This window comes from Oryzias latipes, chromosome 16 (assembly GCF_053564925.1).
Source record: "Oryzias latipes strain Hd-rR chromosome 16, Olatipes_Hd-rR_3.1".
NCBI classification, from domain to species: Eukaryota; Metazoa; Chordata; class Actinopteri; order Beloniformes; family Adrianichthyidae; genus Oryzias; species Oryzias latipes.
Window position 1 is genome coordinate 31,915,603 of NC_136252.1, and position 15,433 is coordinate 31,931,035.

Sequence of the window (15,433 nt, forward strand, 5' to 3'; positions counted from 1 at the left end):
TACATGTTTATACTTTTAGAATTTTAACACAAAATAATGTTAACTTGTTTTTCCTGTTTCTTTAGTCCTAATATCTTCACTTTAAAAACAATCAGGCATCCATCTGTTTTGAAATGAATTACTCTTAACAACTAATCTATTCAACATGTACAGTATATTTTGAAATAGTTCCAGATTTTAAAAAAAGTGCTCATTTTCAATGATTCTTCATATGTAACTATTTTAGGGGGTTGGGTTTTGACTTAGTTTATTTTTTCCAGTTTAAACTAAAATTTTAAGAGTTCTACACACCAACTGACACTGTTTGAGCTTAAAGTATTTAAAGGGAGAAGGACATTCAGGGAAGAACATCTGAGGCAGAAGCTTGCTATTTTACAGTCACACATCATTCAAAAGAAAAACTTTGTATTCTTTCAGTATGAACTATGACTTTTCCAAAATACTACGTTCCTGTTTTTGCTCATTTTGATCAAATTTTCTTGAACCAAGCAGAAGTCCAAGCATCTGGCATCAGGCTTCATCACCTGCTGTGTTTTGGGATCATTTGTTTCCTCCTGTGTGCCATCATCAACGTTGCCATCACTTACTGTAAGTTTAAACAAATTAGTCCTTTTTTTACATATCTACATTTAATTGTTTTGTACTAAAATTATTGATTGTGTGTTACTGGCTTAAGCCTTAATAATAATTGCCCTAATGGCTACATATAGGTGAAAAATGGCCTAAAAGAATTTGCAAGACATGCCTGTGTTACCTGTGAGATGCAACCACTCCTATCTACAACCCTCCATGGCTCGGGACAAATCAAAATCACATGGCATTCGCATGCACCAACCCCCGCTCTACTGTATGTAACCGAGGCTTTAACTTCTAGTTGTAAAAGAAGAAGAAAAAAACAGAAACCCCACATTTTCCTGTTATAAAACTATAGACTTAACTAGAGTTGGGTGATGTCCCTTAAATTGGCATTTGATGATGCTTGCAGTAAACCATCGGGATGGACGATTCTATCGTCGGGGAGGGGGGGTAATTTTTTGTTATTATATAATTATTATTCGTTATTTGTAGGTGCCAGTTTGGTTTCACATAGACCATTCTAGTGTTGTAGATTCTACATCACAAAAAAATATGTATTATAGTAAATGCATAAATTGCAGACAAGGTTTACTACCAAGAACAAGGTCCAAAATGAACACTCACCCGTCCTGTTTGTGAGTAAAATTTAGAGGGCTACCTGCCACATTCCCAGTAAACGTTTGCATCAAATGAATTATGGTTATTAGTTCTTCTTTTGGGAATTTCTTTAATGCTCCTCTCCCATTGTCCAGCACAGAGGTGCTAATGCATGCTTTTTCCTTTTAGTCGTTAGATTATTGCAATGCCCTGCTCTCTGGCTTACTCAAAAAGTCTATTTCAAATCTACAACTATTGCAGAACTCAGCGGCATGAATTCTGCGGCAATATAATACTTTTATTGTTATGATAGTCATGATATTGACAGTTATGTTATACTAATTTCAAGTATTTTATTTTATAATTACTATTTTTGTTATAGTTTCTTAATAACTAATTATTTTATTATTATTTATATTCTGATGTTTTTTCTTACCCGTGTTTTCTCTTGGGGGGGTCATTGTTCTGGGGCACTACTGGCTCTGCCTGTAGGGGGTGCTGTTGCTGCGGTGCTGGTTCTCATTAGGCCGGCGGGGATCCCACTCCGTTTATAGCTGCAGAGTGGGCACTGAGATGCTGTGTTGGGGGGGCGCTGCGGCTATGACCGCCGTGGTCGAGCTGGGCCTTTGAAATAAATGGATCCCCATTATATCGTTTCCTCAGTTCTTAGGTATATGTTCAGGGTTGTATTGGGGGAACTGGGTGGGTGGGCGGAGGGAGGAATCTGGTGAGGGAGGGGTGACAACTGTGTGTGATTGTCCTGTGTTTACTGTTTTAATTTTCATGTTTTATGACTATTTTGTTTGCTTTTATGTAAAGCTCTTTGTCTTTTTCAACTGGAATGAAAGGCGCTATATAAATAAATAAAGTTTAGTTTGCGTTTATTAACCCTTCTCTTACTACATTTTTAATGCTCCTCCAGTCCACCCATGAGCAAGGCACACAAGTGTATGCAACTCAAGAATGCTAACCCTCACATTATTTCTGTTAATTTAAGCCCGTGCATGATTTAACTCAGGGTGATGAAGTAGCAGAAATGTGGCAATTTTTAACAAAAACGCTCATAAAGGAAGTATAATAAAGTGAAGGACGAATCAGAATGACCAACAGCAGCAACTACAAAGTTCCAATAAAAAGTGTCAGATGATCCTCATGCTATGCTAATGAGCTGATCTGTGCATTTGCTAAGGCAGAGGTGTCCAACCTTTTAAGCACCCCAAAATCCAGTTGTGCAGATCAACTGTGTGTGTGTGTTTGTGTGTGTGGGTGTGTGTGTGTGTGTGGGTGTGGGTGTGTGTGTGGGGGTGTGTGTGTGTATGTGGGTGTGTGTGTGTGTGTGTGTGTGTGTGTGTGTGTGTGTGTGTGTGTGTGTGTGTGTGTGTGTGTTAACATCTGTTTTCTCTGTCCAACAAAATACTCTGTCCAGCATCATAGTACCTATGAGTTGGAAACACTCCACAGTGATCCAATAGAGAAAGAAAAAGCAACCCTGAGGTCCTGAATGATTTCCATCCTGTGACCTTTGGATCCCTGACAATGAAGTCCATGAGGAGGATTATAAAGGATCATAAAGGATCACATCACACAGCTAACTAACCAATAATGGATCCACTTCAGGTTGCTCATGAGACTGGCAGAGGTCTTGATGAAAGATAGAACTGCCATAATAAATGAGATATACTTCTAGATACACAACAGACATGAATCCACTGTGTATGGAAACAAATTTTTTTTTATCTCCAAATGCTGCAAAAACTGCTTTAAAAGCTGATTGGGGTGGCTGTGGTGCAGCGGAAGGGCGGTCGACCCATTATTTTAGGGTTGCAAGTTCGATTCCAGCCTTGTCTCACCTCTTTAATTCGAGGGGTTCTAATCTAAAAACACTTGACAATAGATTGCATTTTGAAAACTTCTAGCAAACTTAGCTCAAAATTATTAATCAATAGTTGCAGTTCAGTGAAAAAAATGAATTCCAGAATCCTGAAACTTTCTATGCATGCCATCAGAGAATTATAAGTTCTTTCAGTATGAATCTGCTTTTCTGAAAAAATGTCAAATGGTTGAATTAATGGTTATTTTGTGTCATTTGGGTTGCAGTCGCCATGGAAACAAAGAAACTGAAGCTGAATCTCAGTGACCTGGAAGCAAAAAATGAGCAACTGACTTTGGAGAAGAGAGATTTCCAAAACCAGACTGAAGATCTGAGGATGAACATGACAAAACTACAAAACCAGAACGAGCAGCTGAGAAACAACAGTGACAAACTCAACAAGATCCTGGCAGCAATCATCAGTTATCCCAACTTTGATATCTTTTGCCCAAATAGAGGTAAATGTTTAATCAGTGACTCTAACTTTTACTTTATATTATACATCATCAGGCCATAATTTGCTTTGTCTGATTTATACACAAATTCAATCACATTAATAAAAATAAAAAATAAACCTAACTAAGTAGTTTGTTTTGTGAGTAGAAGTAGTTTTTCACTTTTTGGGGGCTTTCAATCTTAAAAGACATTTAGCATTTAAATGAAATGTTATAATTTTTTTCTTTCTTTCTTACCTACAGTTTGTCATAAGTGTCCCAAAGACTGGATTCAGTTTCAGGAAAGCTGCTATTTTTTTCATAACTTAAACTCTCCGTGGAAAACATGGGACGAAAGCCGACAGTTTTGTCAAAGCATGAAGTCAGACCTGGTGGTTATCAGCAGTCTTGAGGAACAGGTTTGTTACAAAATGTTAAACTAAATGGATTTTGTTCTTTTTTTGTTTAAACTGCATAAAGTTCTAAATGTTTATATTTCATAATTACATTTACAGACATTCATTAAAAACACAATCAAATACTACTATGACACCTGGCACGGATACTGGATTGGTTTACAAAAAGTGAACAACAACTGGATCTGGGTGGATGGCAGTCCAGACACAATTGGGTAAAGAAGAATTCTTACTACATATTAACATGTTTATTAAATGTACTGATGGTTTTTTATTTATTTTAGGTACTGGAACAACCCAGAGAGCTCAGAAAATTTTGCACTTATAATCCAAAATGCAACTTTGACCCAGAGCTGGTACATAACCATAAATGGCTTTCGGAACAGATTCATCTGTGAGATTAAAGCTTTAATTTTCTGATTAGTTCAACTGAACTTTTTTCCTGCTACTGTGTTTCTTCTGTGTTTAATTTTTCGTTTTTTAGTTGAAAGGGGATATGTTATAAACCTCAATATCATGATTAAAATTGTTACAATCAAGCCTCAAATCTCAGAATATTAGCTTTAAAATGTCTGCAGCTCTGGGTTGTTGCATGACCCAACTTTGACCTCCTGATCTCCTAAAAACAAACCCTGACCAGCCCACACTGCACTAGAGAACAGGGAGGCTTGTTGTTTGTCATCTTCATTTTGGCCAAAAGTCAAAGTTCTGTGGTTCTGCTTTCCACTAACTTCATGATCTTCTGTCATTTTGGATGGAATGGAATGGAAACAAGTTTATTTCGAATATATATATTAAAAAACAAAAACAAAAGAAAAACACATAAAAAAATGTAATAAAAAAAAAAACAGAGAATATAAAGGAAACGTTCATGCTCAAGAACCGTTATAAACACAAACAGAATTTTTTTTCTTTTTTCTTCCATATATGAACACATATATTACAATCAATTATACAATTATACATATTCGAAAAGGAGTGAGAAGAAGTATAAACTTATATAAACTCACCCCCTATTCCTCATCAATATTAATTACATTAATTAGCAAGCAGCTTCTTTATTTATATACAATGTTTCATAAGGTATAATAATTTTCACAGAGTACTGTCCTAAATACTGAGCATGATTTATTATTGAAAAATACTATGGGCATATTAAGATAAGAATAATATACACATACATATTTTTACATCTGTATACATACATACATATATACATCTAATATCCGTCCGATATATTTTATTATCATTTTAAAATCATATTTTTAGATCTTATTTTAAACAGTTTTATGTTTGGACATTGCTTTATTTCATCTTCTATACTGTTCCACAGTTTTGCTCCACAAATAGAAACACTGAAACATTTTCTATATGTGCGTGCTTTGTGTATGTAAAAATTTTGTTTTCTTCTCAAACTGTACTTTCCCTCTCTTTTCAAGAATAATTTTTGTATATTTGCCGGTAGTAAGCTGTGTGTGGCTTTGAACATAATTAATTCTATACGCAGCTCCACCAGATCTGTGAGTTTCAATAATTTTGATTATAGGAATAATGCATGTGTATGATCCAGATAAACCACGTTATGTATGATTCGTATCGCCTTCTTTTGAAGAATTAACAGTGAATGTAATGATGTTTTATAATTGTTTCCCCATACCTCCTTTTAATGCAACATACCTGTTCTGACCGCTTTAGATCTGGTTTTGTTCTTGTTTTGTTTTCACTGTGTACCAATTGTGGATTTGGAAATCTGCCTCATTTCTTAAATCACTTTCACATTTTAATTGGAAATAGGTTGAGTCTTTTAGTTAAATTGAATTTAAATTACCTTAGATTCCAGCCTCATAGTGGGCAGGGTTTTTTTTTCTTTTGGAGTCAGACGGTCCAAAACTGCAGATCTGTGTAAAACTACTTTATCCTTATTTTTAGTCTGCGTCATCTGAACAAGACAGAAAACCAGACTGTCCAAAAGGACTTGTAATGGCCACCTTCTATGAACAGTTAAAAAGCTAAAGTTTTTGTCTACATTAAATAGCATGTATTTAAATAAAAATGCAGAAATGTTGACTTTTAAAAAAAACATGTATTTATAAACATTCTAAACAAGTGCAACTATAGAAAACTTGTATATGAGGACATTAACATACAGAATAATTATTTTTAAATTTGTTTTTCAATGTATTGCTTGAACTATAACCTTATGATTAAATACATTTTATAATCCTTGTGTTTCATATGTTTATTGATTTTTTTTGTTGCCTTTAAATATGAACAAATATAATATAAAGAAGAAACTGTAATGGTTTCATAACTGACCATAAATAAAGGTTTAGTCCTTTAGCAGCAAACACTATTTGTAAAATGAAAACAAATGTTTTAGTTTGTAAATTACTGAAATGTTTTCAGTTCTTTACCAGAGACAGTAGAGCACAACCCACAGCAGGTCTGATCACACTGAAACACTTTGAGATCAATGATGTCAACATAAATGCACAGAATCAGGCAGCAAACACTTCCTTCATGTCTGTGTCACTATGTGAATAAAGCAGCTCAGATTCTGGTTCACTGGAGAAATCAAATGTTTGGAGACACAGAATGATGGATTTAATGAAGATCCTCAGATTTACAACAGACATTCAGATTTTCTTGTTTTCTAACATTTGAGGCTGAAAACGTTTGGATCAACCTAAAAGGGAACTTCACTCACCACAGAGTCTGAGGGTTTTTCCAGTCCTTGATGTGATCATCACTGGCAGCCATTACACTGATTTAGCTCTGTGTTATAAACAAGAAAAAACAAATGAAAACTGGGAATTAAAAATGTGTCTTTTTCATTGATCTGGAAATAAAAGGTTTCTAGATTAACCAAGAAAGACATTTTTACATCAACTGGACTTCGTAACACTAATTTAGCAAAAGATTAAATTGGCTCCAATTTTCTTAAGAAAATTTTGATCATCAACAATGTTTCAGATGGTTGAGGTATTAAAGCTGGCTCAGTTCCTCGCTGAAATTTAGACCGAGGAGCTGAGCAGAGAACGGGACGACCTCAGCTGGACGCTGGACCTCATTCTCTCATTCCACAACTTTCCAGTTAAGGAAATCTGTCCCAACAAAAGTGAGCATCTGTTCTCCAACAGACGGAACACAAAGACATTTAAAATCCAGCTCATTGTTTTTATACGAGGACACCTAAAGGTTTAATGGAACCACAGATTCAGTGAAGATGCTCTACATCTGGGGAAATCCCCTTTGTCAAAGTAATCATTGAAACAGAAAGATGGAAAAATATAGACTTAAAAACTGTAGCAGTTTAAAAAGATAAACAGCTTCAGTTGCTTATCACCTATAACCTGAAGGCACAGATATGCAACAAGAACCATCTGCAGTAATTCAAGGAACTGAAGCATCTGAGCTTCTTCAGCAGTGTGCTCCTCCTAGCATCAGTTTTGGTTTAACTGTTCAGACCTTTATCTCTTCTATTCTTGCACTTTAGATCATATTTATGAGAAAAGCAACATTTTTCAATGTTTTTAAATAACTAATCAGAAGGCCCCCCCCCAAACTTTCACATCAAGTTTACTGCAGGGTTTACTTTTCACTTGGTTGCCGGTCAGCAGGTAGTTGGATGAGGCGTCTCACTGGTCGCAATAAAGTACGGTCCTTTACTTTAACTTCTGCTGTACGGATTAAACCGTTAGATCCTGGGAATATCCTGCAGATCCTTCCGATAGGCCATGAGGCCCATGGCAGCTGAGGATCAGCTACCATCACTACAGTTCCTGGTTGAAGGGGAGAAGTGTCTTTCTGTCACTTTGAACGGGTCTGCAGTGTTGGGAGAGAGTGATGTATAAATTGCGTCCAAAATCGATCTGATAAAACTTGACAGGTCTTCCAGTGTCGACGCCCAAGAAGCCCTGAGTCATGGTAGATCACTTGTGGCAGAGAAGGGTCCAGCCGCCCCATCAGCAACAGGTTTGGGGTAATGGGGTCTGGGTCAGCCAGATCCAATGAAACGTAACCCAAAGGTTTAGGGTTGAGTATTCCCTCAATCTCAATCAACAAAGTCTGTAGGATTTCCTCACTTACAACTTGAGAACTCAGCGAAGAGGTTAAAGCCGCTTTTATGGATCTGATCTCGTGCTCCCAGGATCCTCCAAAGTGAGGAGCATTTGGAGGGTTGAAGCAAAACTTTATCTGATGCTCTGCCAGCTGAGCTTGTAATGTCGGATGTAGACCACTGAATGTTTCTTGCAGTTCTCGTTCTCCGCCACGGAAATTTAAGAACATTAGAAATGTTCTTAAAGCCATCAGAAAAGAATCGGTGTTCATACTTGAAAGTACCTCGATGTGAACAGCTCGAGTTGTCAAACATTTGAACAGCAGGCCCCACCTTTTCTCGCTCCTTCTACCAATCTTCACCTGCATTGGCCCAAAACAGTCCACACCAGTAGTGAAAAATGGTGGTTGGTTAAGTCTGAGCCGTGACAGAGGAAGGTCTGCCATTTTTGGGTTAATTGGTTGTGCTCTCCACCTTTGGCACTCGGGGCAGAAGCACTGTTCACGTCTTACTGCTTCACGACCCTGGAGAATCCAATATTTTCTTCTCAACTCTGCAAATAGTCTCTCTGCTGCTGGATGTTTTAAATCACTGTCGGCCTGTCGAATGCGTAGTCTGGTTACAGGATGTTTTGGGTCCATGACGACTGGATGAATCACATTTTCTTCTTAATCAGGGCAATTTCTGAGTCAGCCACCTACTTTGATGCGTTGAAGTAACTCGTCAAACTCTGGAGACAATGTAACCAAGCGGCTGGTGGAGCTGACTGGTTTTCCAGATGTCAGACACTGGATCTCATCAAGAAAACTGTCTCTTTGTGCAGATTTCAGAAGATTAAGCTTGTGAAAGGAATAAGGAAACCAAGGAGGTCATATTGACTGGCCAAAACTCGGTAGATGTTCCTCATCGTAGGAGAGCTGCTCCCTACCTGTCGGGACTTGTACTGCAGAGTGTCAGAGTTGCACATCCAACGCAGACCAAGAGCAGGTTCTTGAGGGTCCATGTCTGTATGATTCAATTTCAATTTCAATTTATTTGTTTAGAGGATAAGCCCCTTGAGATGTGTCATCTCGTTTTCAAGGGGGTCCTCAAAATACAACGAAACAAGCAAATAAATAAATAACCGACAGATACAGCTGAGCAAGTTTTACATATATCAAAACAAGACGAAAAAGAACTTAAAATTTACAAGACAACAAACAGGCACACACACACACACCCACACACACAAACATAGGCATTTAATGCACCTACTAGTAATTAATTTAAGGTAAGGAAATAAGATAATAAATAAAAGGCAGAAAAGGAATCAAATTAAATCAAAAACAGTTACATGAGCGTTGAAGATGAATTAAACAGGCATTTTTACATGCAAAGAATGAGGTTAAAGAGCGAATGGATGGAGGAAGATTGTTCCAGTCGGAGGGTGCCTTATAATTAAATGAATATTTTCCAATTTGTTTTTTAACTCTTGGAACTGCAAAAAAAATTTGATCTGCATGACGTAAATTATAAGAAGACTGAAAAGGAGTTAGATATTGTTTGAGATAGTCTGGATAGCTAAGGTTAATACATTTGAAAATGAACAATAGCCAGTGAAGCTGACGTAGAGAGGATAGGGGAAGCCGGGACAGTTGCTGAAACATAAGACAGTGGTGAGTTCTAAATGGACAACGAAGAATAAACCGACACAAGCTGGTATAAATAACGTTTAGTGGACGGAGGTTAGTAAGAGTAGTGTTTTGATAAATGATGTCACCATAATCTAAAGTCGGGATAATCAGTTGTTTCTTCCTGACTGAGAGACTAAAACAATTGATTGATAGATAAAGTAATTTTAAACGATACGAAATTTTGTGGACAATGGACTGTATATGGGGCCCTAAAAGAGAGAGAGGAGTCAAGCCACAAACCAAGGTATTTTAATTTTTCTGCTACTGAAATAAGTGACATGTCCAGGTAAGTTAAATTTATTTCACTTGCAGCTACAGGACGTAGTCTTTTTTGAAACAACATAAAATAGGATTTAGATTTGTTGAGTAGAAGTTTATTGGATTGTAACCACAATTGAACAGAGTTAAAATCATGTTGAATTGAATGCTGAATGTCAACAATGTTGGATTTAGATGAGTAAATGACAGTATCATCGGCATAAAGTTGAATATTGCTGTAGATGCATTTAGTTGGAAGGTCATTAATGAAAATAGAAAATAAGAGAGGACCGAGTGCGGAACCTTGTGGAACGCCTTTGTCTACGCTTAAAAAATTGGAATAGCTGCCATTAAAAAGCACACACTGCTGACGATGATGAAGGTATTAGTTGAACCAAAGGAGCGAGGATCTATCAAGGCCAATTGAATGAAGTTTGTCCAGTAACAGATAGTGATCTACCATGTCAAAAGCTTTGGTAAGATCAATAAATAAGGCACCAGTTAACATGTTATTATCAAAACCAGAGAAAATATCATTGGTGAATTTTAACAAAGCTGAAGTTGTGGAGAAATGCTTTCGAAAACCGGATTGGAAAGGAGATAGTATATTATTAAGTGCTAGGTATTCCGAAAGTTGATTAAATATGATTTTTTCATATACTTTGACAATACTGTTGATGATTGAGATTGGTCTATAATTGCTCATGTCATTAGAATTCCCTCCTTTATGGAGAGGTATAACTTTTGCACGTTTCCAAGCCAAGGGGACTTCAGACATGCTAAAAGAGAGATTTAAAAAAGCAGCCAAGGGAAAACAAAGCACATGAGAAGCAAGTTTAATAAATTTTGCTTCAATGCCATCTGGACCAGCACTACTGGTAGATGAGAGCTCATTTATGACCTGTTCTACATCAGTCGGATTGACCATTCTGAAGGAAAAGGTACTGCCACTGGACATGTCAACACAATGAGAAATGGAGTGAGAAGGAGAGTGAACAGGAGGTGATATTGAGAAATGCTGACAGAATGCCTCAGAGATAACAGCCGGATCATTTGTACACACATTGTTAATAAGCATATTAGTTGAAGCAGAATCAGTTTTTCCTAATAGGTTGTTAATTTGCCTCCAAAATTGCTTTGGATTATTAGCACTGTTAGATAGACTATCTTTGTAATAGTTCGATCTAGCATTTCTAGTTCTTGTAGTGCAGATATTTCTTAAACGTTTGTAAGCATCCCGATCAGCAGGGTCTTGAGTACGATGGAATTTCTCCCAAGCTTTGTCCCTCTGTCTGAACAGACTAATCAGTTCTCCATTTACCCACGGCATCTGTTTGCCTTTTACTCGGATCACAGTTGGTGGTGCATGTTTATCAATAACATTCAGTAACTCAGTAGAAAAATAGTCCCAAGCTTCATTTATGAAAGGAAGTAAGCTAAGTCTAGCCCAATTAATATTAAGCAAATCTTCAATAAAGTTATCAATATTTAATATTTTTGTTTGTCGAACTTTGACCAATTTTGGGGGAAAACGAGGAGTTTTAATTTTCCAAATGCAATATATGATACAGTGGTCACTGAAGCAATCTGATAAGACACCCGAGTCCTGTATTCTGTCTGGATGTGTTACTAGAATCCAGTCAATAAGAGATTTAGAATTAGTGCTGATTCTTGTAGGTTTGGAAATTAACTGTGAGAAATTAGAGCTATTAAAGAGAGTACGTTCAGTAGCAGATGACGGACATAACCAATTTATGTTAAAGTCTCCCAACAGGATCATTTCACTTTTACAACCCAAAAGTGTGGCAGTAGAAACAATGTTTTTAACTGAGTCAGAGGGCGAATTGGGGGATCTGTAAATATTACCAATTATCAGATGTTTATGATCATGCAAAATTAATTTAATAAACAGGCCTTCAAAACACAATGGTGCCACTTTAGGTAAAATGACATGTGACTGTATGTTTGAAGACACATATGTAGCTACTCCACCTCCTCTCGAACTTCTATCTGCTCTGTACAAAGTGTAATTGTCCAGACTAATGACACTGTCTAAGATATTAGAAGAAAGCCATGTTTCAGATATAGTGATGACACTAGGTTTATTGTACACAAGCCAGGCCCTTAGTTGATCTATTTTTGGTAATAGACTCCTCATATTAACATCAATTATTTGAAAACCTTTAACCATAATCAAGGGAACAGGAAAAAATAAACTGCCATAAACAACACTGCATGAAGTAAATTTGACTAAAGATAACTGAATTAATAATTGCCAGGGGGACAATAACAGTCACACACATGCACATACATTCACACAAAACACATAATTGAAAAAGCTGGAACATAACTGTTCAAAACCCAGAAATTTATAAAGATAACACGACAACCTCAGTCTGAAATAGAAAAAATAAAAATACAAAAACGTCAGTAATGTTGTAATTTTCAAGTGGAGATTACCACCAGATGGAAATGAGTATTACCAGAAATAAAGAAGAGAGAAAAAAAAGGAGAAAAATCTGCTCAACATCAGCAAATGTAGCTAGTGTAAATATTCAGAGCTGCAAAGAGAAATGAAAAGCTGCACGAAACAGATGGAGCAGCGCCTTGCAACATTACGTCATTACAGTAGTAGTTTACGGCAAACAAAGTTTCATATGGCCGTCAGTGTGAATTAAAGAAGTTTAGGTAGTTCAAAAGAAAAACAGTAGAGAGATTTTTACCGTCCATACTCAGGGGGACTGTTGGGAAAAATCACGAATGAAGATCTCAGCCTCGTCAGGTGAGCGAAAGAACAGCTTTTTCCCCTCGACGTGGACTCGAAGCGTTGCAGGATATTGCATATCACATTCAATATCCAGGTCACGGAGCTTCTTTTTTACCGTAGTAAACAGACGGCGTTTCTCCATCAAACCAGCGCTGAAATCAGGATAGATATGGACTCGATTTCCTTTAAACAGAAGCTCCTTTTTGTTACGGGAGAGGCGAAGAATGTTGAGCTTGTCCTGGAAGTGCAGAAACCTCACGAGGATTGGCCGTGGAGCAGTTTTGGGATTGGGATTAGGTGTTCCAGGAGAACGATGTGCTCTTTCGATGACCAGAGGAGAGGTGAGTTTATCCTGACCAAAAAGTTTAATGAAAAGCTGACCAACGAAGCCAATCATGTCACGGCCCTCAGAACCCTCTGGCACATGAAGAAGGCGAATGTTAGAAGCTCTACTCCGGTTTTCTGCATCTTCAACTTTCTCCGCCAGGTAAGAGTTCTGTTTCTCAAGTTGTTTTATGCGAGTCTCCAGACGAGACAGCTCATCTTGATTGGAACCAACGCGGCCTTCCAGTTCACCCACTGTCGTCTTCATTGAGTTCAGCGAATCTTGCATCTGGTGGACGCTATTATGAATCGTGTCAAGTTTAGCGTCAAAATGAGATAACATCTCATTCTTGAACTGCTGCAGAGTCTCAACCAAGGTTTTGTTCGTCACAGGTTGACCCATATCCGAGTCCATGTGGTCAAAATGAACAATGACACAGCTTAGTATATAAATTTTCAATGGACAAATTTCCAAAAGAATCAGCCAGGCATGAAAGCAGCCCAAGTAAGAGTTGAGCAGATTAGGTCATTATAAGCACCAGACTAAGGTTTTTATCGGAGCTCACGTCAGCCCTGCTGCACTGTCGGCCATCTTGCTTCAGCCACTGTTCACTGCTCTCTGACCTGAGTTCCTTTGGCGGATGGCTAATGATACTTGGAGTGTTACTGGCCCACTGTCTTAGCTCAAATCCTCCTTCTGAAAGTAAGGAGCGGACTCTCTCCACCTGGTCTTTTGCCACTTCAGGAGATGGAAAGCTCTGTAGCGAGTTGTCAACATAGAAGTTTTTCTCAATGGAGTCACGCCCATAACCTCCCTGGTTACTGTTTTCGCATACAAGTCTCTGAGGTGCATAGATTGCACAGCATGGTGAACATGTTGTACCAAAGGGGAGCACCTGCCATTCGTACACCTGAGGGTAAGTATCTCTCTGCAGGTCACGCCTGATGAAACGTAACAATGACTGGTCTTCAGGTAATAGTCTTACCTGGTGAAACATCTCCTTGATGTCACTGCTAATGGTGGTGGAGTGTTCTCTGAAGCACAGCAGGACACCAAGAAGATATGCCCCCAGATTTGGGCCTGGTAGCAGCAGCACACTGAGGTTCTTCTCTCTGTAAATAAATGAACAGTTGAACACAACAAGGTTCTTTCCGTTGTGTGTTACCATGTGGTGGGGGATGAACCATGACTCTTTTGATGTCCTCACTACCTCTTCTGTCACTTTTTGACACAGCCTGCTGTTATTAACTTTGTCATCTCTACTTGATAGATTCGCGCCTTTTCTGGGTCTCTGCTGAGGCGGTTCTCTGTACTTTACAGACTTGGCAGGACTGCTTCAGGGGATAGTCTGAGTGTTGGCATGTTACTGACGCGAAGAAGGAGGAAACTCCTTGTTGAAAGCACAGACAGAGCGGAAGAAATGCATTCCTCTGTGTTGTGGTCCATTTCTGGCCACCAGAAGTGACATTTATGCAGATCTAGAGGTGTAGTTGAAGCCACACCTGGATGACATGCAGGATGGGATGAATGAATCCATTGCAACATGTGGGATGGAAAAGTGGTTGAAACATACAGTCGACACTCGGGTCTAGTTCTGATGTACGTCTCCGGTCTTTGTGCCTCCCCAACAACTGTCTTGATGTCACAGGTTAATGACGATATGTGGCAGAATGCAGAAAGAGTGGTAGTGAACTCTGGGAGTCCTAAGTCATCCAAAAACTGTCGTGAGAGAGCATCAGCCCTCTTGTTCTTGGACCCTGGCCTTAAAGAGACACTGAACATAAAATTATTAAAAACAGACACCACCTGCCCTGTCATGGGCTCAGACATTTGGCTACCTTCAAGTAAGCCAAGTTCTTATGATCAGTCCAAACAGTAAATGGAAACTCGATCCTCTCTAACCAGTACCTCCATTCTTTCAGGGTTAATTAGATAGCCTTTGTTGTAACTCCTCTGGGTAGGTGATAGTCGACTAGAAAAAACAAAGGCGCACCAATGGATTTTCTTTCCCCATATCCAAGACCTGGGACAGATCAGCTCCTACACCCATTCAGATGCATCCACATCTCACATAAAAGACCTCCCTTTGTCCAGCTGACTCACCACAGGAGCAGAGGTGAGTCTTTCCTTGAGCGTGGTCAAAGCTTCTTGTGCTTGCAGGGGGCAGACGAATGTGGCTTCAGATGAAAAAGTGTGAGTGGTTAAGCAGTTCTAGTGGAGGAAATAAGTATTTGATCCCTCACTGATTTTGTAGGTTTTCCAAAAAGAAACTGACCGTTTGTCGTCCCAATGGTAGGCTCATTTGTGGCAACAGTGGGAGATGGAAATCACATCTTTTGGTTTTTATGAACAGGTTGTTTTTCAATAGACGTTGCAGAACATGGTGGACGTGATCAGACTGTAAGACTTCCTCTTTATTGAAATAAGTGCACGTCCTCATGACTCTCTTTGTCTGAG

The 15,433-nt window shown here is 38.4% G+C and overlaps 2 protein-coding genes across 4 annotated transcripts in view; one reads left to right on the forward strand and one right to left on the reverse strand.

Moving 5' to 3' along the window:
- Nucleotides 1-15,433, reverse strand: part of LOC111948909 (uncharacterized) — a 124,832-nt gene that overhangs the window by 22,245 nt on the left and 87,154 nt on the right. Inside the window, exon 3 of the mRNA XM_078932574.1 lies at nt 13,962-14,088. Within this exon, the coding sequence (XP_078788700.1) occupies nt 13,962-14,088 (127 nt within the window). The remainder of the gene's footprint in view (nt 1-13,961; nt 14,089-15,433) is intronic.
- Nucleotides 1-15,433, forward strand: part of LOC101161506 (uncharacterized) — a 78,625-nt gene that overhangs the window by 3,118 nt on the left and 60,074 nt on the right. Inside the window, exons 2-6 of one of the 3 annotated variants that reach the window (XM_011485780.4) lie at nt 493-588; nt 3,271-3,501; nt 3,742-3,896; nt 3,993-4,108; nt 4,178-6,115. In XM_011485780.4, coding sequence (XP_011484082.1) covers nt 493-588; nt 3,271-3,501; nt 3,742-3,896; nt 3,993-4,108; nt 4,178-4,313 — 734 coding nt within the window. In that variant the 3' untranslated portion in view covers nt 4,314-6,115. Of the gene's footprint in view, nt 1-77; nt 589-3,270; nt 3,502-3,741; nt 3,897-3,992; nt 4,109-4,177; nt 6,116-15,433 lie in introns of those variants that run through there. The other 2 variants (XM_023963859.2, XR_013648010.1) reach the window with 2 other exon arrangements.